This window comes from Indicator indicator, chromosome 13 (assembly GCF_027791375.1).
Source record: "Indicator indicator isolate 239-I01 chromosome 13, UM_Iind_1.1, whole genome shotgun sequence".
NCBI lineage: Eukaryota > Metazoa > Chordata > Aves > Piciformes > Indicatoridae > Indicator > Indicator indicator.
Genome location: NC_072022.1, coordinates 4,670,680 through 4,694,665, shown reverse-complemented (window position 1 = coordinate 4,694,665; position 23,986 = coordinate 4,670,680). Strand labels below are relative to the sequence as shown.

The 23,986-nt window shown below is 40.8% G+C and overlaps 1 protein-coding gene across 2 annotated transcripts; it reads right to left on the bottom strand.

Moving 5' to 3' along the window:
* Nucleotides 1-425: 425 nt before the first annotated feature.
* RHBDD1 (rhomboid domain containing 1) lies at nt 426-19,719 on the bottom strand. 2 transcript variants are annotated; one of them, XM_054385686.1, is made up of 7 exons: nt 19,695-19,719; nt 13,349-13,865; nt 11,092-11,224; nt 7,398-7,486; nt 7,038-7,091; nt 2,398-2,517; nt 426-1,611 (listed from the first exon to the last, which is right to left on the bottom strand). In XM_054385686.1, exons 2-7 carry the CDS (start codon nt 13,779-13,781, stop codon nt 1,493-1,495), a joined length of 948 nt encoding a protein of 315 aa, XP_054241661.1. In that variant the 5' UTR covers nt 13,782-13,865; nt 19,695-19,719; the 3' UTR covers nt 426-1,492. The 2 variants fall into 2 exon arrangements, with proteins under 2 accessions (XP_054241661.1, XP_054241662.1); XM_054385687.1 differs by lacking the exon at nt 19,695-19,719 and adding an exon at nt 19,139-19,160.
* Nucleotides 19,720-23,986: the final 4,267 nt, after the last annotated feature.

Below are 23,986 nucleotides of genomic sequence, written 5' to 3'. Positions count from 1 at the left end.
TGATTCCATTCTACAGGGAGCAGAGGGCCCCATGTGCCAACAGGATCCATCCCACAGGGAAGCCTGCTGCCTCCCTGGGCCCAGGTCAGCAATGCTACTGGGAAACTCCCCAGTCTGGTAGGGCACTCTGATTGTTCTTCATTACTGGTGATACAGATTGGAAGCGATGAGGTTGAGCACAGAAGTGCACATCTTTATCTCACAACATGGTGGCAGCTCTGGAATGTGAAACATACAGCTTCTTAATTACAGCAATGCAAAAAGAGCTCTAAACATAAAAAAAATTTATTTCACTTTGGTATAGAAAAAAGTCCAAACAGCCACACAATCATTAGTACAATTTTCTGTGAATAATGATGAACATTTTTACCCTCACTTTACAAACCCAAGTGCCTTTAAACTGTAACCAGGGGGTCGATATTTTTCAACTGACTAATGGCTAATCCAGTGGTTTTAAATAATTAAACCAAGTAACACTGAAACTTGACCAGAGCATTAAATGATCAGTCTGAGGAACCAGTGCTACTCCCTCCTCATTTATGTCAAGTTATTACCCGCTGAGAGAAATGCACAAACTGTGTGCAGCTTTTTGACCCCTTTTAGTGAACACAGAAAGGTGAGCCCAGAGTACTTCTAGAGCTGCATGAACAGCATGTACAGGTTCCAGGCCTTCTTTAAAGGGCAAGAGATACTTTGGAAAAGCTTAAGGTATTAAATAAATATATTCTGTCTGGCATCTCCACCTCCCTTTCCACAAAGCTCAGAACTAATTATTTCAACTTTAAATGGAAGCATGGTATTTAAAACATAAATATTAAGAAAGGCTTTAGGAAATAAGTAGTTACAACCTATTTGTATCATATACAAGCTTACAGAAGGCTACAGCACTGTGGGTCCATGAAATAACTCCTTGAGGAAAGGATAGCTGCAACTGCTTTACACAGTTTGTAAGGCTGCCAAAAGGCTCACATCTTAGACTCCTAGGATCTAGTTGCTGTCATGAGAGTGATTTTGTCAAGTGACGCTTCATGGGCCAAGCCCCAAAGCAACTGGTCATCACAGATGACTGTACTCAAAGATAAGTTTGTAAGGAGGAACTGCATGCATTTACAATGGTATAAACCCAGGAATGTTTTCATCTGGGATGGGTGAAGAAAAGCCTCTGTCTGAGAACACCAGCAGTCAAATGGCCAAGGGATTCCTGAAGCTAAAAGAAGAACCTGAGAGAAAAAGGCAGTTTGGTCAAACCAGTCTTCTTCCACAGTTAAGGTGCATCAATATGGAGACTGCTGAAGATCGCAGCTTAATTTGTATCTCGCTTTCTATTAAAGTTCCAATTCTGAGATCAAACTCAAAATCTTCTGTGGTTTTGCAAATAGTAGTAGAAAACCTGGAAAAGTATTACAATAAATCTGCGTATTACAAATATAAATCTACAAATATTTTGGTGACTCTGAAGAGCACTTGGCATCTCACATCAAGCCCTGGCATTTCAACGTCTCTCAAACCTACGAAGCCTTAGCCTTCGGATTTCCTGCTCTGACTGCTGCTCAGGGGGGAACCAAAAGCCGTAGGGCCGCCGATCGTTACTATGCGTTGCTCCAGCAGAATCTACAAGACAATGAAAAACTGTCATTTTGTTCTGCAACATGAGGAAAAGGAACAAATATTTTTGTCATCCAAAGCGTCCTAGCACAAGGGAAACATGGAGTGGAGTGTTTCCAGCTCCGTTGGCTTCAGGACAATCAATGACTGCTCTTAAAAACACTGAAATTAAAAATAAAACACCAGAAGAACCCAACTGACAGGACACCAAATGAACAAACCAGAACACCACCCAAACATCTCACCAGTACTAACCTGGCAGTTCACATCTTTGCAATCCCCCACTTCACACAGCTCACTCCAGACTGTTCAACTATTTAAATGCCCTCAGTACGTTTGTTTGACTGCTGGCAAAATGAGCTTTTGGTTGCCCCTCTGGTGCTGATCCCCACCAGACTCCCAACAGCTCCCACCCTTAGCTGGCAGCCATTTCAGACCTAAACTGCACATAGCAGCTCCACTAGAGACAACTGTACAGAGAGTAAACTGCACACAAACTACTACTTTTTAGACTACTGGAGGACTTTTCTGGTATTGATGTTCTCTGTTACAAAAGCGTTTGTTTTTCTGTGGTACCTCCAAGTTCATCCAAGAGCAAGCAATCATGAATAAATGCAGTTAGACACAGAACGATAGCACATCCTTGTGCTGCACTCTGAAAATTCTACCATGAACCTTTCACCTGTTCCCAAAGATATGTTGAAATAGGGAAAACAATGAGCAATACATCTCTTCCCACCTTCCCCCAATATGAATCATCACTTCAAATACAAAATGTAGTGAAATCCCCACCTCTGTCATGGAGACTGTTCAGCACTGCCCTCTCGAGCTGCTCCTCTTCGGTGAGCCCCCCGGTGTAATCGTAATAGTTCCTCGGTGTTCCATACTGGTAACCTGCATAGCCAGAGTACTCTGTAAGAGGAACACAAAGGCAGGAAAACACACTGTTTCTGCTTAGGAGAGTGAGAAATCAGATATTATCTTCATCTTAGCCTTTCTTCTACAAATTATTCCGATTTGGGAAAGAAAAAAGTTATTAGGATTGCATTACTTATCCAAGCTATGAATAATTTTCTACATCACAGCCAGACTATGACACTGGGAGACAGAAACCCAGAACAGATGGCTCCAGCATCTCAGGGTGTTTTAATTGTTACATGGAAGTGTCACAGAAGAAGTTTCACAGAGAAATGGAACAACCCTTTTCTTCATCTTTTTTCAATTGTTAATGCTTGGAGACCTTATTAATGTCATCAGAATGGCAACAAGCAAACAGGGAAGTTTGTCCCCTCCCCCAGTATCCACAAACAATACATGCCAATGTCAGCATAAATTCAGATCATGTCTGGACCTGGAGAACACACAAAGATTCCTGCAGATTTCTGCACTGATGCATAGAGCTCACATTTTGCAAATGCACAGCTACAGCTGCCCTGGGAAACCCACCATACCTTGCGTCTCAGCTCCTGTCACAACCCCTGTGTGCAGCCAGTGCAACTGACAACCAAGGACTTCTGACCATTTGCAGTGCTTGTCAAAACCAAGCACAAACTATCCTCCACCCAATCACAAGGGATTTAAAAGGAAAAAACAACCAACCCACCACAACAACAAAAAACAACACTTGGCTAAAAAATTGAGCGAGACTCTTCCTTTTGACACATTCTGATCTTGCCTGAACACAGAAAATCTAAACTGGGAAAAAAACTAAGAAGTCTCATTTTTCTACTCTATTTGTGCATCTGCAAAATATACAGTTCTGGGTGGTATTTCCATTTCCAGATAGCTAGACCAGAGATTTTGGAGGACCAAAGCACAGAAATGTTCCTGGTTTCTTGCAGCTGACAGAAAAATGTACTGAAGCTTACCAAAATGAAATAATTAGAACTTTTTTTGTATGAAACTACAGCATGCTGTTTCCTTTTAGCTTCAGGTTATCAGCATCAGTGACAGTTGTGTTAGTTCAGTTACTCAGACTCCACTTGTAAGCTTCTTGGGTGGTTTCAGGGACCAGTTATAAGGACACAGAAACAATGTCTTTTAAAAAAATGGTTGTGTTCAAGAAAAAAAATCCCAAGATCTAGAACCCGACACCAAATAAAAATATTGAAACCGTATCTTAAGAGTTACACAGGGAAAATAGCAGAGTGGCTGCACGCTGTTCTGAACAGGAAGGAGTACATACTCCTCTGCATTACACAAACACCTACATGTATTTTACACACACGTGTATGAGCACACAGGTGCATCTAAACATACACACATTACACACACACACAGAAGGAAAAACGTAGTTGTGTCCACCTGCAAATGTTTCAGTTTTGGGACATACGATGGCCACAGAGACAGTATTCACCCATCTGCACTGAACTCTCTGTATTATCCTTCAGCAGCATGAAATTCTGCTGTTCTCCAAATGACTGACAACTCCTCTGGTAAGAGAAGTTTATTTGGGGGTTTTAATCTGTATGGAGTAGTCATATTTTTAACAAACTTTAAAAGCCTTTACGTCACACTGTCAGCATTTGAGAGACATCATTCCAGAGAAAAGGAAGCTGGATGCAGGACGTAATGTAGCTGTTACACACACACTCCAGATGAAATCTTCCCCATTAAGTTCCTCTGAGTGAACACTCCCTCAGCTATAAATTTATTTTCCAGAGCCTTCCAAACTGCACGCATGGGGACTTCAAAAAGTCTGGTACTAAGAGCATGGAATTACCTGATGAAAGATAAAGGCTGGTTTTTTTAATTATGCTCTAGTACTATGACTTTCGGTATGTTTCATGTTTTACCTTGACATCAAGTCGTGAGTGCTCAGAAAGCCGAGAAAGACAATGTTTTATTTTACAATGAGAAGCAGCTGGGTAACATCAACCTGTTCAAGGTGTTCAATCACAGTAAATGTCTTAATGCTTTATTCATGAACTGCATTTAAAGAAATCCTAAGTAACATATTAAATACTACATGTGTTAAAATTACATTTAAAATCTGCTTTTCTTCTGAAGCCATTTGCCATTTCCTTGTACTGATTTATCAAATCTTTTCTGATCATACTTTCCCACATTTTTTCTGTTTAAATTGGTATTTAAAAGCAGACAGAGTGAGAAATTAATCAAGATCTGCAACATCAGTCTATGATACTAGGGGAGAGGTTTCTTAATTCACCCATGGCCAAAGCTATTCCATATATAACACCCAAGCAAAAAGGCTAAAGACTTCTGCAAATAGGATGAAAGACAAAGTATACACACAGGAAATGAACATAAAGACATTTTTCATTGCAGGTATAAGTCAGTTTAGAGAAATTAATGTAGGGGAAAAAAAAGTAGTGTCACCTAAAGCCAAGCTTTTTAGACAGGATAATACAGGTTAACCTTCTCCAATATCTCCCTTTTATGCAAAAAAAAAAAAAAATTGAAGTAACAGCACAGCTATGTCAGGGAGTGCCAAAACCCCGTAACTGCTCATTGCTAGCAGAGTATGTACTACACAGTCCCCCACCAAGCTAGATGCAGTACATGAAATCTCTTCCCTTGTCCCTGCTTAAGAAGGGCTACTGAGAACCTACTCCTCTTGGCCAAGAGTGGTTTTCTATACCCAGCCAGGCTCCAAGGGAGCTGGTGTTTATGTGGTGGCTACAACAGATGAGGAATGTGAGGAACGTGAAGTGTCAAGTACAAATTCTGCATTAGCCATTGGGGCACTTTTCCCAACATCAATCCTTAGAGTCTCCACCTACCCCACTGAACAATGCACGGGACACAGAGCAGTGCCAACTGCATGTCTGGGCCCTAGTTTTGGGTTAACAGTTCCTGTTTAACTGGGCTGAGGCTCCCAGTTATACACAGGTAGCTCTCACTCACTGCACTGTCTATGCTCACATCTTACTTCATTTCACAGTATTAATTTTGTTTCTTTGTTGGCCTTTAGATCAAGTGGGTTTTGACCTGAGAACTGAAACAATGGAAATCTTAGGTGAATACACTTTTAAATTACCACAATCCTTATTGCTGTTGGTAAAAAAGGCAAGTTAATATCTTTTGTTTAGGAATTACAAAAGAAAGGCCTCAAAAATATTCCATAATCTCACTTGTGGGAGGTACTGCAGGTAATCAAAAAAGGAGAGGTAGATCATGGAAGACAAAATCCATCATGGAGGATAAAAGCAGCACTCAAGGTTGGCTCACTGTGGCTCAGAGTGAGCACATCTCATTGATGGTAGACTAAACAAAATAAACCCCTGCATGGCTAAACATCAGGTAACAGCAAGAACGATAAAACAAAGTAGTTTTCATAGAAGCAACTATACAGGCTACAACTTTTCAACCAGAGGAAAAAAAGATGACTCTGCTGAGTATAGGACTGAAAACCACGAAGAATAGGAAAGCAGTACATGAAGATGAAGGCTTAAGTTTCCCTTCTCAGAGAAGAACTCCTATGCAAATGAAATTAGCAGCCAGCAGGTTCCAAATAAACACAAATGACAGGTTCTACATCAGAACGAAACGGTAAAAATCAATCTGCTCTGATGCTGTAGGTGTTAAAGAGTTGATGCCAAGTCAAAAAGCTTTTGACAGCCATGGAAGAAGAATCTATCCCAGGATGTTAGAGACTAAATTTCTCCATAACACTTCCTGCTGTAAACACCTTTAAGCCACAAGGCAATGTAGAGGGGCAAGTGTCTGAGGGAGTTATCACTATCTATTTATCCTGTTCTCAGAGCAGATGCCTAGGTAAGAATATAAATCACTGCAGGACACAAGTCCCCAGGCTATACACCCCTTAGCTTTGATCAATACACCACCATTCTCACCACTGCTTCTCTTCTGCCCCCACTGACAAGGCCTCACCCTATTATTTTTATGTATCCACAACAGAACGACTGCACATTTGCATGAGAAGTGAATCAAACATGCCACATTCAAGGTGTGCCAGTACTCCAAGTGTCCATCTACTGCCTGGGAAGACAGCCTACATCCATTCTGCTGAGGAGTGGGCTTTCTGTGTGCGAATTACTTGAGTTACAAACAGTGTTCAAAAGAAAAGGGGACAAAAAAAACCCCATGCCAGAACAGAACAGGTCGGTTTGCCACAAGACAGCAGATTTATCCAGGTTCAAAGGGCTGCTTGCAAGTGACAATTTCTTCCAGCTACACCTCCTGCAAAAGGGATGACATCTCCCCAGGGCAGCATTTTATGAAGTCATGACCTTAATTTGAGGCTTAAAGCCTCTTGTACAAAATACATCCACACAGTGCCCTAAAAATGATTGAATAGCCAGAGACCTAGCAAGTTTAACAAGCACACATGTGCAGAAGATATTATATATGCTACCATTTAACTATCTCCTCTGTAGGTTTTCCATCGTTAACAAAAATTATTTTTAAATCTGGAATACATTTTTAAGTAAGTGGGTTAGAGAACTTACCTGAGTAATAGTAGTCCCTAGGCCTGGCCGGGTCAGTAAATGAAGGAAAGCCACCTAGAAGTAAAGCATGTACTTTCAGAATAAAATAATCAACATCTATCTTTATAAAATACAACTCTTCCTGAGTGCTTCATCAGATACAAATAGAATCCCAGAATAATTCTGTGTGGAAGGGTGCTCTGAAGGTCCCAGCTCCACTAAGAACATGGCTAGGTAGGAGGTCAGACCAGGTCACTGAGAGCTTTATCTCATCTTGAAAACATCCAAGGATGGAGACTGCTGAGCCTGCCTCAAAACTTGCTGAAATGGCCTAAATTCAAAGTGTCTCTTAGGCAGACTATAAATGGAGCAGTTACACACCTGCACAGGCTTTCATGACCTTTCTCAGAGGTCCCATAGTGTACATCAGTCCAACAAGAATCCCTGCCAGATGCCCAGCAAAAGAAGTCCTATAAAAAAGGGAATCTTGTCAGTGATGAAAGGAAAACTTTTGTTCTAAGGATCCAGAGGGGTGAACACAGAATTTGTTGTAACCAAAAGAAGTCCTAAATGAGACCAAGCACAGGGAATTGACCCACCTGCAAGGACAGTGCCAAGGTTTCCTTCTTCACAGAGACCTCAAAATTGGTAGGTATATACAGTTATAGAAAGTACTTCACCTCTATCCTGAAGAAGCTGCAAACTACTTGGAGAGATCATTTTAATTGCTTGCTTGAAGGACTGAATGACATTACCCTAAATGCAGTTAAAGACCTACTGAGGAAGGAAACTAGTTTTAAAACTATAAAAACATAAATCCATGGAATTGCACTGAAATGTCCAGGTAGGATCTACAGAACCATTCACAGCTGCAAGTGAAGATTTTAACATTTGCTGGTACATACCCAATTACAAGTAACTCTGGATTTATAGTGGTTGTCAGAAGATGGAGTTTTTTACCTTTATAAAGCAGAGATGAAACCTCTGTTTAATGTGCAAAGATTTAAACAGCACAGTTTTTACATTCTCTTCAGAAATGCAGAGAGTCAGATATATGACAGCATGTGCACTCATGACATCACAAGTGCTCGGCATCGCTGGTGAAAGCACACAGGGAATCGCGGCTGTCACTAGAGGGAGATAAAGATCAAATCTCAAGCGACTTTTTCCCACCTACTTAATCACAAACTTCTGCTCCGTAGAGCTGGAGTTCTCTCCCGTACGAAACCACTAAGTCTTTTAAGAGTAACAGAGAAAACCTGATGTGAAAATTTACAGGTTAAGAGATGGCCACCAAAATCAAGTATCTCTAAGGAACTCATTTTCCAAACAGATTTTTCTGGGCCAGATTTTTTCCAAATCAGTAAAAAGCATCTGACCTGGAAAAAGCCTGTACACAGCAAGCACTAACCACTTCAAGGTGATTTGCTCCAGCAATCAACATGAGACTGATTCACCTCTATTCCTGGCAGTGTTTTAAACAAAAGTTATGCTCATCTTAGGTTACCAAGCACAACACTGTTCCACAAACCCCCAAATCAAAGTCTTTGCCTGTAGTACAGGGAAGCTGTATAAATATTAATAACAATATGAATAACCAAAACCTTTTTTAACTTTAAAGCCTTTAAGGGGATATTTTCCACTTTATGTCTGTTGCACAGTGCGCCAGATGCCTAAACACTATTGACTGATTGATTGTAAGTTATAATCAAGGAGCTGAGACTTCTAATGAAAATCTTTAAACAGGGTTTTCTAAATTAAAATTAATTAGATCCGTTGTCACACACACATACTGTCACTGACAAGCAGACAACAAGCACAACTGATAAATCACATCGGATTTTCACCACATGCTGTCAGAAAACTGAATGTGACCAACAGTAGCATCTTGTTGCCCATAGTAAGAAATGAATACACTCTCCTTATTTTCCATCCACGGAGTAAGGAATACGGAGATAAGTCACAGCAAGAGAATTAAAACCATTTAGGTGGCAGACCAGACTGGCTGGAGAACCTGCAAGGTGTCTACCAGATGAGCAAGACAACACACATGCACACCCCCACCCCCCAGATCTTGCTACATTCAGAGCCCTTTTCCTTCCACAGCTGTCTCTGCTTTGCAAGAGAAAGCAAGCGGCTGCTAGAGGCCTGCAAAGGGCAATCAGAGTTTATAGTAAACATAAGTGATCTGTAAAAGTGCATTAGACTATATCATGGCAAGTATAATTATATCTGCATGCTTATATACAAGCACATTTGTCTTTCTGATGTTACCCGCTCAGGTGTTACGCATGTCAATTAATGTTTCTCTATCCACATAGCTTAGTCCAAAGTGGATACTCCTATTTCCAGCTTAAATACATGCTCACAACTAATCCTGAATAATAATTCAGTGTCACTCTTCTTGAGCTTCCATGTATTTTACAGCTGATGTTCATTTTCAGTAATTGATTTTTAAAAAGGTGTAGAATGGACTTCTTGCCTATGAGGCTGGTTGAGCTTTATTTGCAGCTATTAGTGGCAAAACCATAACTGCTTTCACAAGTCAGAATTACATGCAAAATTTAGAACTGGATGCTACAAATTTGGGCTGGAAAATTAAGCAGTTTACAAAGAGCACAAAAGTGATGTGAGGAGGCCTTTTCTGAGCACTTATTACCAAGGCTCCTGTACCTGCATTACAAATTCCACTCTTCTTAAGCCAGGAATCTGAGGTTACTCCTATTTTCTTCTTCTTATATACAGGAAATAATCCTGGATTGAATAATTTTTTTTATAATATCAGTGATAATGCAACCTGCATTCCCAACTGAATTTAAAAAGAAACTTTCTACACTGTAAGAACAGCAATGTCTTGACTGGAATGTACATTTTACTGGGTAAAAACTTATTTTTCAGTTAGACTGTTACACCTAACTTCCTGAAAAAGCAGTCTGGAAAAAAATGTGATGTCCAGCTTCCAACCCCAAAGTGTTGTCTTTGTCCACCTGATAAAAAGTCAGTTTGAAAATAACTCAAACACAGAGTTATCCTTTAGTAGTGAATAGAGGTGAAGCACTTCCACGAAAAGGAATAGGCGACTCAACATACCACAGAGAGGAAGAAGCACAGAGATGAAACATATGCTAACTTTTGACATGCTGCTTCTTCCAAAGACACCATCCCAAGGGTGCCACACAAAGCCTTCATCTCAATATCCTCACTCTACAGAAGGCAAGGGTAGAAAGATATAAATTATATCTTTTACATTTTCACTGTACCAAAAGCATTAATTTGAAAGAAAACAACAGATGCCAGTAATGCTGTAAATCCTCTCTTAGCACACAAATCAAGGTTTTCAATAGCCTCAATATTATTTTGAATCCCTTTCTGGTTACGTATTCTTAGGTGATCCCGACATTCTTCCACTAAGGTGGGTCCAAGTTCATTGCCTGTATTCCTGACTGGATAAAATTTTGCCTCAATTCCTCAACTCTTCACCTACTCAAAACCCCACTATGCAACTCAATCTACAGAGGATCACATTTAATCACACTTCAACTATTTTAACAAGCCCTGAGCAGGCCGATGAGGATGTAAGAGCAGTGGTCCAAGAGCTAGAACAGGTATGGTTCATTTTAAGGTAGTTGGCAGTTACTAATTAAACACACTGAGTTCTGGGACATGAATTTCTGGAGATTACTGCTTGTTTTGTACAGCCCCCATTACAATTTGTGTGCCGTGAAACTGTCGTGGCTATCAAAACCACATGTCACAATGTAGAGGTTCTTTAAACCAGGCAGCAATCTAAGCTTCCATAATATCATGAAAAGGTTTTTGACATTTCTGGACCCCCTTTAAGCTTTCTAACCCAAAGACATTTTTGTGCAACTGAAAAGCAACAACAGCCAAGCACTACACTCATGTTTTAACTCTACCTGATGCAGTAGGATTACCACAGACTATAGACTCGGCACTTAATTGTAGCCCCAACCCTCTATTTAGATACCAGCTAGCATTACACTCACTTCATAACACATCTCAAACTACTTCAGATAGGACAGATGTCTTCTCTTAAGATATTAAATGCACTTACCCTGGGGAGATCAAATGAATAGCCACCAACTCCACCCAACAAGCATATTTACTAGGTATGTGGAAGCCAAGAACACTGCTGACTCGGCCTGGGTTGTAGTAATTGTTGAGAACTTTCAAAGCAAACAAGACTCCTGCAAACAAGAAGAAATCAGGCAAAAAGGGAAGCACTTGTGCCAAAATAACAAACTGCAAATAACTTTACTGAAATTGAAGTACCAAGCAGTTTAACAGCATCTCTCACATGTCAGAACAGTCTAAGCAGTTTTCTTGGTGATACCTGTGTGACAGCCAAGTCTAAGTTGTTTTTCATATTCCTCCTCAGTGCAGCTATTCAGGTGTTTGAAACAACACACAATTTTTACATGGAGGTTCTAGTTGACAAAATAATTAAATTCAAAAGCAGTTCCATGAGTTGAGAAAAGCCATTACTGAAAACAAGGCAAGCAGATACATATGAAGCTCAAATGAAGGCTCAAAATGCTGAATTAACAGAAAAATCACCTCACACATAACTCCACAATCACTTGTTTCTGAAAAACGTAGAGGCAACACCTTGAGATTCAATTAAAAAAAATATTACTGCAACTGCAACTGTTTTACCATGCAACAGCAGATATGATAAAATTAATTCACATATTTATTGTTTTCAGTAAGTTTTGCTCCTCTCAAAAGCAAGTTCAGAGTTTACTGAAAGATGAAAAAAACCAAACTCTGAAAAATCTAGAATTAAAAGATCTGACACAGAAGAGACAACCAAGTTGGACATCAATGGAGAACTACATAAAAACATGAAAAAGGTTTTCCTCCCCTTCTAACACCACAGAAAACCAGAGACAGCAAAATTCCTGTATCTATGTACATACTGTTATTGCAGAACCAAATACACACAGGAATGTGTGTATGCATGCATACATTCATGCTATTTACTGCTGCTAAAACAACTTGTTCAGAAACTACACATTTACTAACAGTCAATACCACTAATTCAGAAGCCATCTCCATCCAAACCACTCCTAGCTCATCACAATCCCATCTGCATAGTTTCAGGGTTTTTTATTTTTAGTATTTTTTTGGTCAAGGTTTAAGTGTCTGTTGGAACTGCCTGACTGGTGTGTTGTCAGGTTCCATCCAAAGGAACAAAGGGACAGGTTGGTTCCATCCATTTAAGGTAAAATAAATAAAATCCAGGCATCCTAAAATTCTTAAATCCTGTTCTCTTCATCTGTTCCACTTGCCCCACCTGAAGAGAAATTACCTCCCCTGACAGGTATGTGAAGAATGTTGAAGGTTTAGAAAGATCAACTGCTGATACTAACTCTGACAGAGGTACCTTAACTTGCTGCCCAAATATTGTTCAGGTGCACACAGGCTGCAGTTCCACATTTCTAGGCTCTGAGTAATCAAAAGATGCAAAAGTTAAGTGACATGAGGATAAGTTGCAATATTCAATGGCAGATTGGAAATCTGTATCTTACAGACCATGGAGGTGATCCCTACATGGACAAAAAACCTCAACTTTCTGTCCTCTCCACAAATGGCTGAGTACATTACAGGCTTAGTCCCACTCTTTCGCTCTCTGCTCCAGACAGCACTGCAGTATGGCTGCCACGAATCTCCTGCAAGGAATGAGATGGGGACCCCATCACCAGCATCACTGCTCAGCAGCCTGGTGCCTTCTGCTGTAAAGTGTGAGAAAGCATAATCCTGCTTCTCCTGGAGAATTACATCCCTAAACTCGACTTCTCTTCTGTTGATCTGAAGCAAAGGACATGGTAAATTGCTGGCTGGCTATGTAACAAGCTGGAGAAACAAGGATTTGGGGGAAAAAACACCTCACAGTCAACCTCCACACCAGCCAGTTACATAGTAGGATCATATTCCCAGGGATAAAGAATTTTCATCCTAAATTCTTGAAATAGGCACTATACTTTTCTCATTCCCAATAAGAACAGAGTCAATACTAAGCTTTATTAAGGTATGGACTGCTTGGAACATACAGGAAAACACAATTCTAATGGGATGACCATATTTTTTCTCAGGTAAAGACAGCTGGTCACAAAATCATAAACTGAACCACATGATGGTTAAACCCTGAGTATATGCTTTTAATTAAGAATAGGATAACTTTGCTGACATAATGGCCACATACATGGATATGGAAGCACACCTATCTATTTCCTGCATTCAAACATTGTTATATAGCATCTATAAATACTTATTTTACATATGTAAACTGAACCAAACGTGTGCATTACCTGAAAATCCTACAGCACAATTCATTTCGTATGAAGGATCATCCAGGATCTTCACAAGCATGAACTCCAGCACCATATACACAACTCCAACCAGCACTGAAAATACCACAATTATGTAGGCAAACCACGTGCTCCCAAGCTTTCTTTCCAGCATGATCCCCTTCCAAAGCATGGAAACCATGTTATAATATAAGTGCCAGTCATCTGCATGGTGAACAGGGGAAAGCAACAAGCGTTGCCAGTCCCGCCTGTGGAAGCCTTCATTTACACTGATGCACACCTCAGAGAGCGGCTTCAGGGGGTTCAGGAAGAGGAAAACGTTCAGCACCAGCACCCCGAGGGTAACAGAAGGAATGTTCTGGAGTCCAATTTGAGAAATTTGATAAAGCAGCAAGAGCAGCCCAGCGTTAACTCTTCCCTGTCTCCGCTGCATTGCTGCTTCTTATCCGAAGAAATGGAAAGTTTATTCTGATTTCTAGTCTCTGTTTACATTCAAAATCGCACAAGTTTGGAAATTCTGAAAGAAAAAAAATAATTGAATTACTGTACACATCCTGGGGTGGTTTGGGGCTCATCCACTGCATTTTTCTCTTTAAACAAAGTCTTAAAACTAAGCAGCCAAGATTTTTTATTTTTAAATCAGAAGAAAAATTCAACTGGAGGCAGGGGGAATGGGGAGAAGAAGTAAAATCATCACCATTTTTAACCTAGTGTAAGACACAAATAAAAGGGATTTATACAGATAATCCAGACAAGTATTTTGATAAAAAGGAGTCTGTGCCCCCTCTCATCTCCCTGGATAGGCTTGACTTCATCTGTAAGATTCCTGGATGTCTTAGACATTTTTCATTAATATCTTGAGATCCACTCAGAATTACTACAATTTCAGGAAAGAAACCACTTAAAAACCCTTCTCTGGAGTCTTGGTTTTCAGGCCATCTTTGCTACAATTTCTTTTCTACAACCTTTCCCCCCAAAGTTTACAAACATTCAATACAAGATAAGAAAGCAAAGTTACAATTTTGAGACACAGCTAAGCGTTCCCAAGTGTAAGCTTGAAAATTATTATTGCTATCTTAATGAGTAGAATTCAAGATTAGTTTAAAAGCATGAAATGACAAAAAAACCCCAACCCCAAAAATAAAATGGAAAAAAATCCCAGCTGTTGGAAGTCATCCATGAACAGGACAGAAAATTTCCAGACAGTTTTAACAAAATGTTCTCTGCCCTAACCATGCCAGATAAAATGGAGGGTTAAAAAGGACTATAGAAGTTCCAGATCTGGCTAGTAACAGGGTCTCTGTGACAGAGAAAGGGCATCAAGCTGACCTGTGCCAGCCTGTAAAGAAAGGAGGAAGGATGCACTGTCGAGGAACTAAGCACAGGGTGAATTATTTTCTCATTTATCCCACCAAATGCTTCTTCTAGAAGCATTTTTATTACATAAGCAACAATCTAATTCTTTGGGAGGACAGCAGAAGGAATGACACTTTTATAAGGAGAAAAGGACAGCAGCTCAAGATGCAAAGTTCAACATTCCATGCCATCTCTATCAGGTTTTACTAAATTCCACATTTTACAGAACACTGGTACACCTGCAAGCACTTCACTAAACACTTTTCTTCAGGTATTCAGAGTACCATTAATAAGTTGATTGGGTTGCATGGCACACAGTAAACAAACACATGGAGAAGATGGAAATCCCCTCCAAATGATGTCATCCCCTAACTACAAAGCAACTATGAAACCCATGCAATGAAGATCGTGCAGGGTTCAGCCATCTCCTCTGCTTAGATGTGAGAGAAGCACATCCTTCTGTGCCAGTTCACACGTATCATTCATTAATGCCACTTCCTGGACCTAAGCTATTCCAGTTTCCAAATTTCCTTAAACTGCCTTTGTGCTTTTCAGAGCACTTTAAGAGAAGACAAATAGCCCTGGTGGCATCCTCAAAACAACTATAGTAGAGCAGAACACAAGTAAACTCATTTGCTGCATGAAATTATTTGTATTCTTCCACACGGTCTAATCTTAGAGGTGCTACAAAACATTCAAGTCTTGCCCCAAACTGAGTGGAAATAGCAGAAACAGGCTTTGAATGTAAAATTCACCACACTGGTGCCTCTACAAACCAGTTTCTAACACTCACAATTTAACTATCCAGAACACAGCTGTATTGTCTGCAAAGACCAAATGAACACAGATCTTTTGAAATGTAAATTAATGGTTGCAGATGATAACTACCACTGTCAGCCTCTGACTTTAATGTTAACATTAAAAAAAAAAAAACAACACAACAACAAACCCCACCAAAACCAACCAGTACTGAGACAATCAGGAGTTTATCACTGTCATTCTTCCTTTACACTGCATGCTCTGACTCCAGGTATTCAAATATTCCCAAATTATTCTAGGATGCATCTGCCCAAACCTCTGGCTTTTCTCATACCACTGCCACAGCCATGTTTTTTCCACCACAAAACAGATGACAAAAAAAATGTTAAAATTTCAACGTCCACATCATTTAAATGCAATCTGTGGAAACCCTAAAATCTTGCCATACCACATTGTTCAAATTGCCAAATACCAGTTCTACTTTTTAAAGCTTCCACTCTCCTACTGATACTCTTTATTTTCCATTTTAAATACTTCTAGCATGAACACAACTAAGAAAAGAAACCCTCACACAGCACAGGCCTGTACCACAGTCAAGTAATACACCTGGGAATGGTTCACACCATCGTTACAGTAGTACCATGTATTATAAATCAATCCCATCATTGAGAACAACTAAAAACATCAGCCAAGACACACTGGGCATTTGACGATAAAGGAAAAAGACACAAGAAAGAAAACAGCAGTTATTTGAGAGCCTTCTGGAATGCCTCTCAACATATAGAGCTTTCAACTATTGGAGCATTCTTCCTCAGCCTCCACTCTGTTCACAAGCCCGAGGTGGCTTGAGACAACAAAACACTTATTCCTTTTGCTTTTTTGAACACATGCCACCCACTTCAAGATGGACAAATTTCCAGAGCAGGCTCGAAAGAGATGTTTGCCCTGCTTCTCAGCTGCCACGTGTCCGCATTTTTGTCACCTACTCAAGATAAATGTATGAATCACACGTTTGTACTGACCAAGTGCAGAGCATTTAAACAGATTTTGACTGTGCCAACCCCACCGCGCTCACTTGGCAACCATAAAATATTATGACTTCATATTACTGAAAAATCATGTCATTAAGTAAATATTTTAGTACATGCCAGTTAACACAAAATGTTGTACTGTCTTTTCTTATAGCTGCAATTTGGCGTTAAAGAACCTCCCTGTACTCTTGCTCCCCCAAAAATGGACAGCGCTACCCTCAAATTTTGATTTATGTTAAGTAAAGTTCAGCCCATCACACACCTCAAATAAATGAATAAAAATCTCACTGATTTAAGTCTAGATTTTTATGATGTGCAAGATCTCATTCCCATTAGGGAACTTGCTATCATCTGCACAGTATCTTTAGATCCATCACCAACCTATCTAAAACTGCTCTGTTCCCCCTGCTGCTTTGCAAAAATGAATTATGGAGGCACTTGAGCACTGACAGAAGAAATTCTGAGTTACTATTTCAGCTCAGATAAGGAATATGACTTTCAAGTGAATTTCTCCATCACCATAGTAATCTCATTGTGGTGTGGTCTGCGTATGCATGAACTAAAGTCTTTGCAGGTGAAGATAAGTCAGGAGATGCTCTCCAAGAAAGAGCTCAGTGCACTCCAGAAAAAATGGGCATTCAGCCTTCATGTCCAGATCAGAGCTAGACCAGCACAAACACACTTAAAGTACACAAAGGGTGAATGTCAGTTCCTGAGCATACACCATTTGACACTACAGCTAAACTTCAACAGAGCCACACCACTTGCCTATGAAGATACAGGCTCACAATAAATAGACTTAGCTGAATAAAGACTGAAACAGATACACTGTTTTCAGGGAAAAAGAAGGGGCCTACAAAGAAAGCAGAAGCAAACCGTAAACCCTTTCACTGCTGACCACAAATTTTGGAAGGAGGCAAACAGAAGGTGTAACAGAAAAAAACTGAAAAACAATAGCAGAAGCAACTCAAAGATCTGAAACCTAACGAATCCCTTTGTTTTGTATTTTGTATGTCTGCAAGTAAGAGGTCAGCCTCGAGCTGTCAGTTACAATAAGCTCTGCAAAGTATAGTTAATTATGCAGTTCATAAGAAAAAGCAAGGCTGTGACACAGTTACAGAATTACCGTATAAAGACTTCTGGACTCATCGAATGTGCCTTTAATGGACATAACGTGCTTTCAGTCACACAGGTATACTGAACTCCACACTGAAAACCAGAACATTTTAGATTTTGGTAACAGAAATCCTGCATTTGTAATACAAATGCTTTACAGCTATTTCAGTCAGTAAATACCTTGCTGAAAGGAATCAAACCAAAGCTAAACATCAACAGCAAATGACTCCATCACAAAACCCTTTGTTTTTTTTATATGCCACATTCTATTTTAAATGTCCTTTGAAGTTTTCTGTGAGAATAAGGAAATTCCTCTACGTTTTCAGCATGAAAACTGAAAACGTGTTACAGTTTTTTAATCTTACGTGCCACCAAAGGAAAAAAAAGGCACCAAGTTTTTAAGCTAACAACTTCACCTTAATACTGAAAATGGTGTTCTGAAAAGTCTGACAATTGAGGCTCACAGTGAAATATACACAATTAAACAATACATTCTCAGAATAAGTTTGGACATATCACACCAAAAATAAATGAGACAGCTTTTGGAAAAAGGAATGGAAAAGATCAGGTCAAATCTCATACCTGGCCTCACATCTTAAATATGAACATTTGAGCATTTGGGCAGTTTGAAGTAAAATTGCCTTGTTAGGTTGACTAGAGCTTTGAAGCATCAGCTGTTGCTGACACTCTGTGGTTAATTAATTGTAACATTCTGAGAGAAGGGACATTCCAGTTTTGTGGAACAAAGGGACACAGAAAGGTTTGATAAACCTTACTATCCCCATCCCATAACAGAAATTCGTAACTACCTCTCAAAACAGAAGGGTGCATCTACACGAAACTCAAGTCAGAAAAGTAAAGTAACCGCTAGTACAGTTTTACCACTGGTGAAGGTGAGGTGACGTCACAGTTAAAAAAAAAAAAACAAAACACAACCAAAAACAACAGAACAACCCTGAACTTCAGATCAGGCCTAATTTTTAATTTCACAGTTATTTAAATTTAATTAGGGTCAAAGGTCCGGGGTTGGTTTTTTTTTTGTTTGTTTTGGTTGGTTTTTTGTTGTTGTTGGTGGTTTTTTTTTTACTGCACTATTTACACTTACATAATCCTAAAACTGGGTCATGACCATCAGAGGGGTTTCCTCCTTTATCTTAAGAACCTGGCATGCAGCTGTAGGAACCGCATCTCAGAAAATTAAACCAACTCACATACCCTTACTTTACAAGAAATTTTACCAAACAGTTGAGACACTTGTCACTGCTTCTCCTTTGATACACGTGCAAGTTGTTTGCAGGTTTGGCATAGCGTATTTTTAACCATTTTAACAAGGAAACAAAGCGATACGGCCTGGTCTCAAGACCATGACTTCTTTTTTGTTTTGGATCAGCAGATAATTTACATTTAAAAAACACTGCTGCAAGGAAATGGGAGTAAACGGCAAAGCACGCTGCAGCCACTTGAGTGTAAAAACAAGCAGCACATACGGAGGTGTCACTGCATTTAAAACAAGTTTACTGCCGTTTACCAATAAAATGGAAGGTCCGGGGACGTCCTGGGAGCCCTAGCCCCGCCGTCCTGACTCTCTCAGGCACCGCTTCCTTCCACCGCCTCAACAGCGCTTGCGCAAGAGCAAAGTTCCACTGACACGCGGTGTAACGTAAAGGGCTCCCCAGGTGAGAAGTACCGAGAGCCTACTGCCGTTTCTGAAACTCGCTCCGTTCCCACAGACTCGGCTCCCAGCGGCGGATACGAGACAAACCTGGCAGACCACAACACACAAGGTGCTAACCCTACGGCGCCGACAGCTCTGTGGGTGGCCTTCCGCAGCCCAGCGACCCCCATAGCCTTTCTTCCGGTGTAGCCAGCCGCCTTCGCCACACGGCCCTCTCGCGCGGCATCACACCCCCAACTTGCGCTGCTCTCCTCCCCTCCTACCAGGAAGCGCAACTCCTCAGACCAAACCTCAAGCCCACCCAGGAGGAAGGACAGAAAACGGGATGGAGAGAGGGAGCAGAGCCACGCCCGACGGGAGGAGCCTTTGCCCGGCCCCACCACCACCCCCTCCTCGCCGCGGCACTCACGCTGTCCGGCGCGCGCAGCAACAGCCCCGCCGCCGGACCACGTGACCCAGCCATCACTCAGCGGGCTCGAGACCCGCCCCGCAGTGCGCGCCAGCCGCCACCGCGCATGCGTGGGCAAGCGGCCAGCGGATGGTGCCTGCTGACAGAAAGGTGGGAAGGTGGGCTTGGGGACAGCGTTCCCCCTGAACCTCTGCGATGGGGTGATGGTGTTAGAACTAAGGTGGAGTGGCCGGGTCCAGGAAGCAGTATGGCTCTGGAGCAGTAGTCGGCCGGCACGGGGACCCTCATTAGTCATGGTCTTTTCCGCCCCGATGGGTTCCGCCGCGGAGTTGAGGCAATGGCTTGGGAGGAGGCGAGTGCCTCCAGTTAGCGTTATCTATGACTGGGAGTGCGTGTGGGTGTGTGCTGAGGTGAATCCAAATTAGCGAAGATAAGGGTGTCTTAGAACAGGAGAGGGACACATTCGCTTCTAAGGAAGCCCTTCGACGACTTAGTTCTGGTGAAACATGGCTGCAGATGATAAAGGGCGCTCAGCTTCTCAGTTGGGTGGCTTCGAACCGTGCTTATTCTAATGACGTCTGTGAAGTATTGGTTACCGGTGCTACTTACCATGAAAATGCAAAATTGGGCTCTCTTTGAAAATATCTCGTTGGACATGCAGAAGAGTAACTAGTTCTGTAAGTTTAATAGTTCGACGACTTTTATTTTTTTCCCAAGCATTAAAGGCAATTAGATGAACACATTTGTTTCACTCGTGGAGATGACTAGTCACTGGTGTTTTAAGTATCCCCCAAATTTGATACAGGTATTTTGACTGAGCTTTGTTATTAATAATTCACTAGGGAATACATTGAGCAAGTTATAAGTACTTAATAGGTTATCCTAGAAATGCTGGCGAGCTGATGGTACAAATTACGTGGTGAGAAGTGATTCATACAAATTCCGTTGCCAAAGGTATGTGTAGATGGCCCTGTTTTGCTGTCATTTATGTGGCACTTTAGGTCTCCTTGAACATTTTGGCAACTAGTACAAGTATGTCATAGAATTTATAAGAAAATTGTATTCTGCCTTTCCAAAACCAGCTCAGAGCCCAGCAGACTGGCAGGCATGAAAGGGGCTGAATTCCTAGAAATAGGGTGGAGATCAAGTTAAAGGAGCAGAGTTTGCCAAAATAAGCAACTTTAGCAGTCTTCCCTTCCAAAAGGGAACAGAAGCCAAAAGAGGAGGGCAGAGTTGGTGTGTGCCACCACTTAGGCATGTTATCTTAAGCTCCTTAGTTCTGGCATGTTTAGATCTGTTACCTCAATCAAAACTAACCATGATAATTCACAGAAATCACAGGAATTGAGAGTTATGAATGCCTAGACTGATAGATTTTCTATCATACCCCAGGTTTCCTATAATTAGCACCATTTTCTGTCATAGTGTGCTCCACTTTCTTGCAATCATAACTCCAGTCTGTAATTCTTAAAGATGTGGTATTTATTGCCTGAGTACAGCTCCTGAACTTATTGCTGGATATACAAATCCTGAGCTTGTGGTTCTCTTTTTCTTTTACATAAGTGTGGGATTTGATACCCGTTAAGTTCTTAAAATTTGGTGTTTTTTTCCTTTTTTCTAAACAGACTGCTACAAAACCCCCAAAGACCTAGATCAGCCAGTTAGAAAACCAATCTAGCGCAACAAAATAAAACACCTGCTGCTCTCTTTACTCTTATGCCACCATTTACCTCCTGGATTTTTTTTACCTCTTTGTCTGAACGTTCATTTTCCTTATCATTAAAAATGGATTAAGTGAGAATTGCCATTTGGAAACTGCAACTATTTTATGGAAAAAAAAAAAATCAGAATTTGATGAAGTTGATTTCTTCATCCTTGGTGGTACATGTCTCTTGTGTGATTACCCAGCTTTCCATCGCATGAAAGATGTTCTGGAGCAAGAACAGCTTGGCTGAAGGTCTGGCACATTAAAGAGACTATCTCCTGCCATTTAAGCAACCATTAATAGTATAGGTTCTGTTACCTAGTTATGGTTGGCCTGATCAGAAAGAGAATTCAATACTTGTAAAGAAAGTCAGGAAGAACTAACCAAACCCATTGTTTCCATAGCCCATGTGTGCTTGGCACAGGAGTGACGCATGTGGTCAGCACTGCTTATGCCTTCCTGCTAGCTATATAATCCATGTAAATATTTATCATACAGCTATTATCAGTGTAAACAGACCACTTAGTCACGTGCTGACCCACAATGAAAAAGTGACTTTGAGGTCTTTGTATAATAGCCCAAGATTCAAACAGGCTTAGGAGCAGTAGAACAGGTCTCAATATATTCATTTTTCTGAAATTTATACTGAGGTTTTTCAGCATGGACTAGTTGGGAAGCAGCAGCCTGGTATGGATTGTGCAGATGCAAATTAAACCCATATCTGAAGGATATGTTTTTAATTAATGCTGTGAATCTGATAGCAGCATATTTGAACCACTGTCTATGTTAATCTTGAAGAAACTAGTTAGGACTAGCCTACAAATGTAAGGAGAATGTCAAAGCATAGGTCTAGCAAAGGAGCTGTGATTCTTCTGGAATGTTAGTGCTTGATGGTGCTTACAAGTAGGAGAGAGAGGCAGTAACTCAGAATTTGATGCATGGAAAGAGTCTGTCAAAAAATTAACAAAACAGATTAAAGGATGGGTTTAAACATGTTATTATTTTATTCACAGCTGTTGTATCACTGATGCCCTTCTGGTTCTGAAACCAGCATGCAGCTGTGGAACCATGGAGACAAGCCCTCTGAGAGACACAGTGGCACTACAATCTGAGAGCAAGCATTTTATATAAACCCAGGGCTCACTCTTCCAGGGTATTTCATATGACACTAACTTTGGCTCTGCTGCATAGCCCACTTGTGCTAACTTCTCCTTACCTGTTGGTATATGTTCTCCAGCTGCCAGCGTCACCAACACTTCGACTTCATCACAAAATCACAGAATTAACCAGGTTGGAAAAGACAGTACGGACAAATGGAGTGAAAAATGGAGATGCTTTCTCTCCATCTGATAGAGATAAAAAGGAACATATCCTGGAAGTTCTTGATCTGTCCACATAGTCTGCTGGAAGGGATAGAAGAAACATCTGGTAGAAAATATAAGGGTGCTTTGGTCTGAACGTGGGCCGGAGGAGTTGGACTAACATCAAACAGGTTTCATAACCCTTACAGCCAAAGGGGCCTTTGATCTTTGAGTCACTTCCTGCTTATCCAGATACTACCACATCACATTGAGAGACTTCAGCTAAACCAAAACGTTTTCATCCTCAAAAGCCTGAGCTCCTATGTGTGACCAGAAGAGCAGAGACCAAAAGTCACTGTTAAGGAAATGTGTGAAGTACACCAAGAAGATGGCACCAGGCAATCCCCCTACACAGCTAAAGGGCTTCTAAAAAAGGTATAAAAGTCCAAGAATATGATCTGCTGAAAACAAACTATAATGTAAAAACTTATCTGTCATGGAATATCAAGACAGTAACCTGCTATCAGCTAAACTTGATTTGAAAACAGGTCTATGCAAACATTTGTCTTCATTTTACTTGACCACAGGAATGTTAAATAATCATTACTAAAACAGTCTGAAAGTTATTAACCAAAATAATGCTATAGGCAGAGAATACTCAGCTAAATGCAGCTCTTTTTTTTCAGTGGCAGCACAATTTACCTCTCATCATCCACAGTTCATACAAATCATGACATTACTGTGCATGCTGCTGCTGGCAGGGGATTTCTGTTTGTACTGTAGCCATGATAAGTTTGTGATTATTTCCCAGTTCTATAAGGCAGCCACATAATGGTTTCCTTTATGGAAACACAAGGCTTGAGACGATGTTTTATGAAATTTTAACTGCTTTATCACAAAGATGTATCTGCAGTCTGGTGTACTTTTGGCCTGCAGGATGCCAGGTCAGTGGAAGCAATATGGGGTGGAAGTTTGGTTTGTCATACTCCCAGGTTCCCAGCTCTCAAAGGTTGACTAATCCAGAGGGACTAATCCAGAGGCAATACTGGAGGGCTTTGGCACCCCTTGTAGAGAAGGATTTGCCATAGGTAGTAAGGGAATTTCTCCAGAAATCACATTAAACCCCTCTTTTGTAAGTCTTTTGGAATTCTTCTCTTGCTGTGTATTTTCTCATGGATATACAAGTAGAATGCAAGTTCTGCATGTTTTTGTCTTTTTAGTCTTGGTTCTATGGCCTGTGGTGCTCATCTGCTTAGCTCATGTCTGTGCAGAGAGGCTGAGGGGCA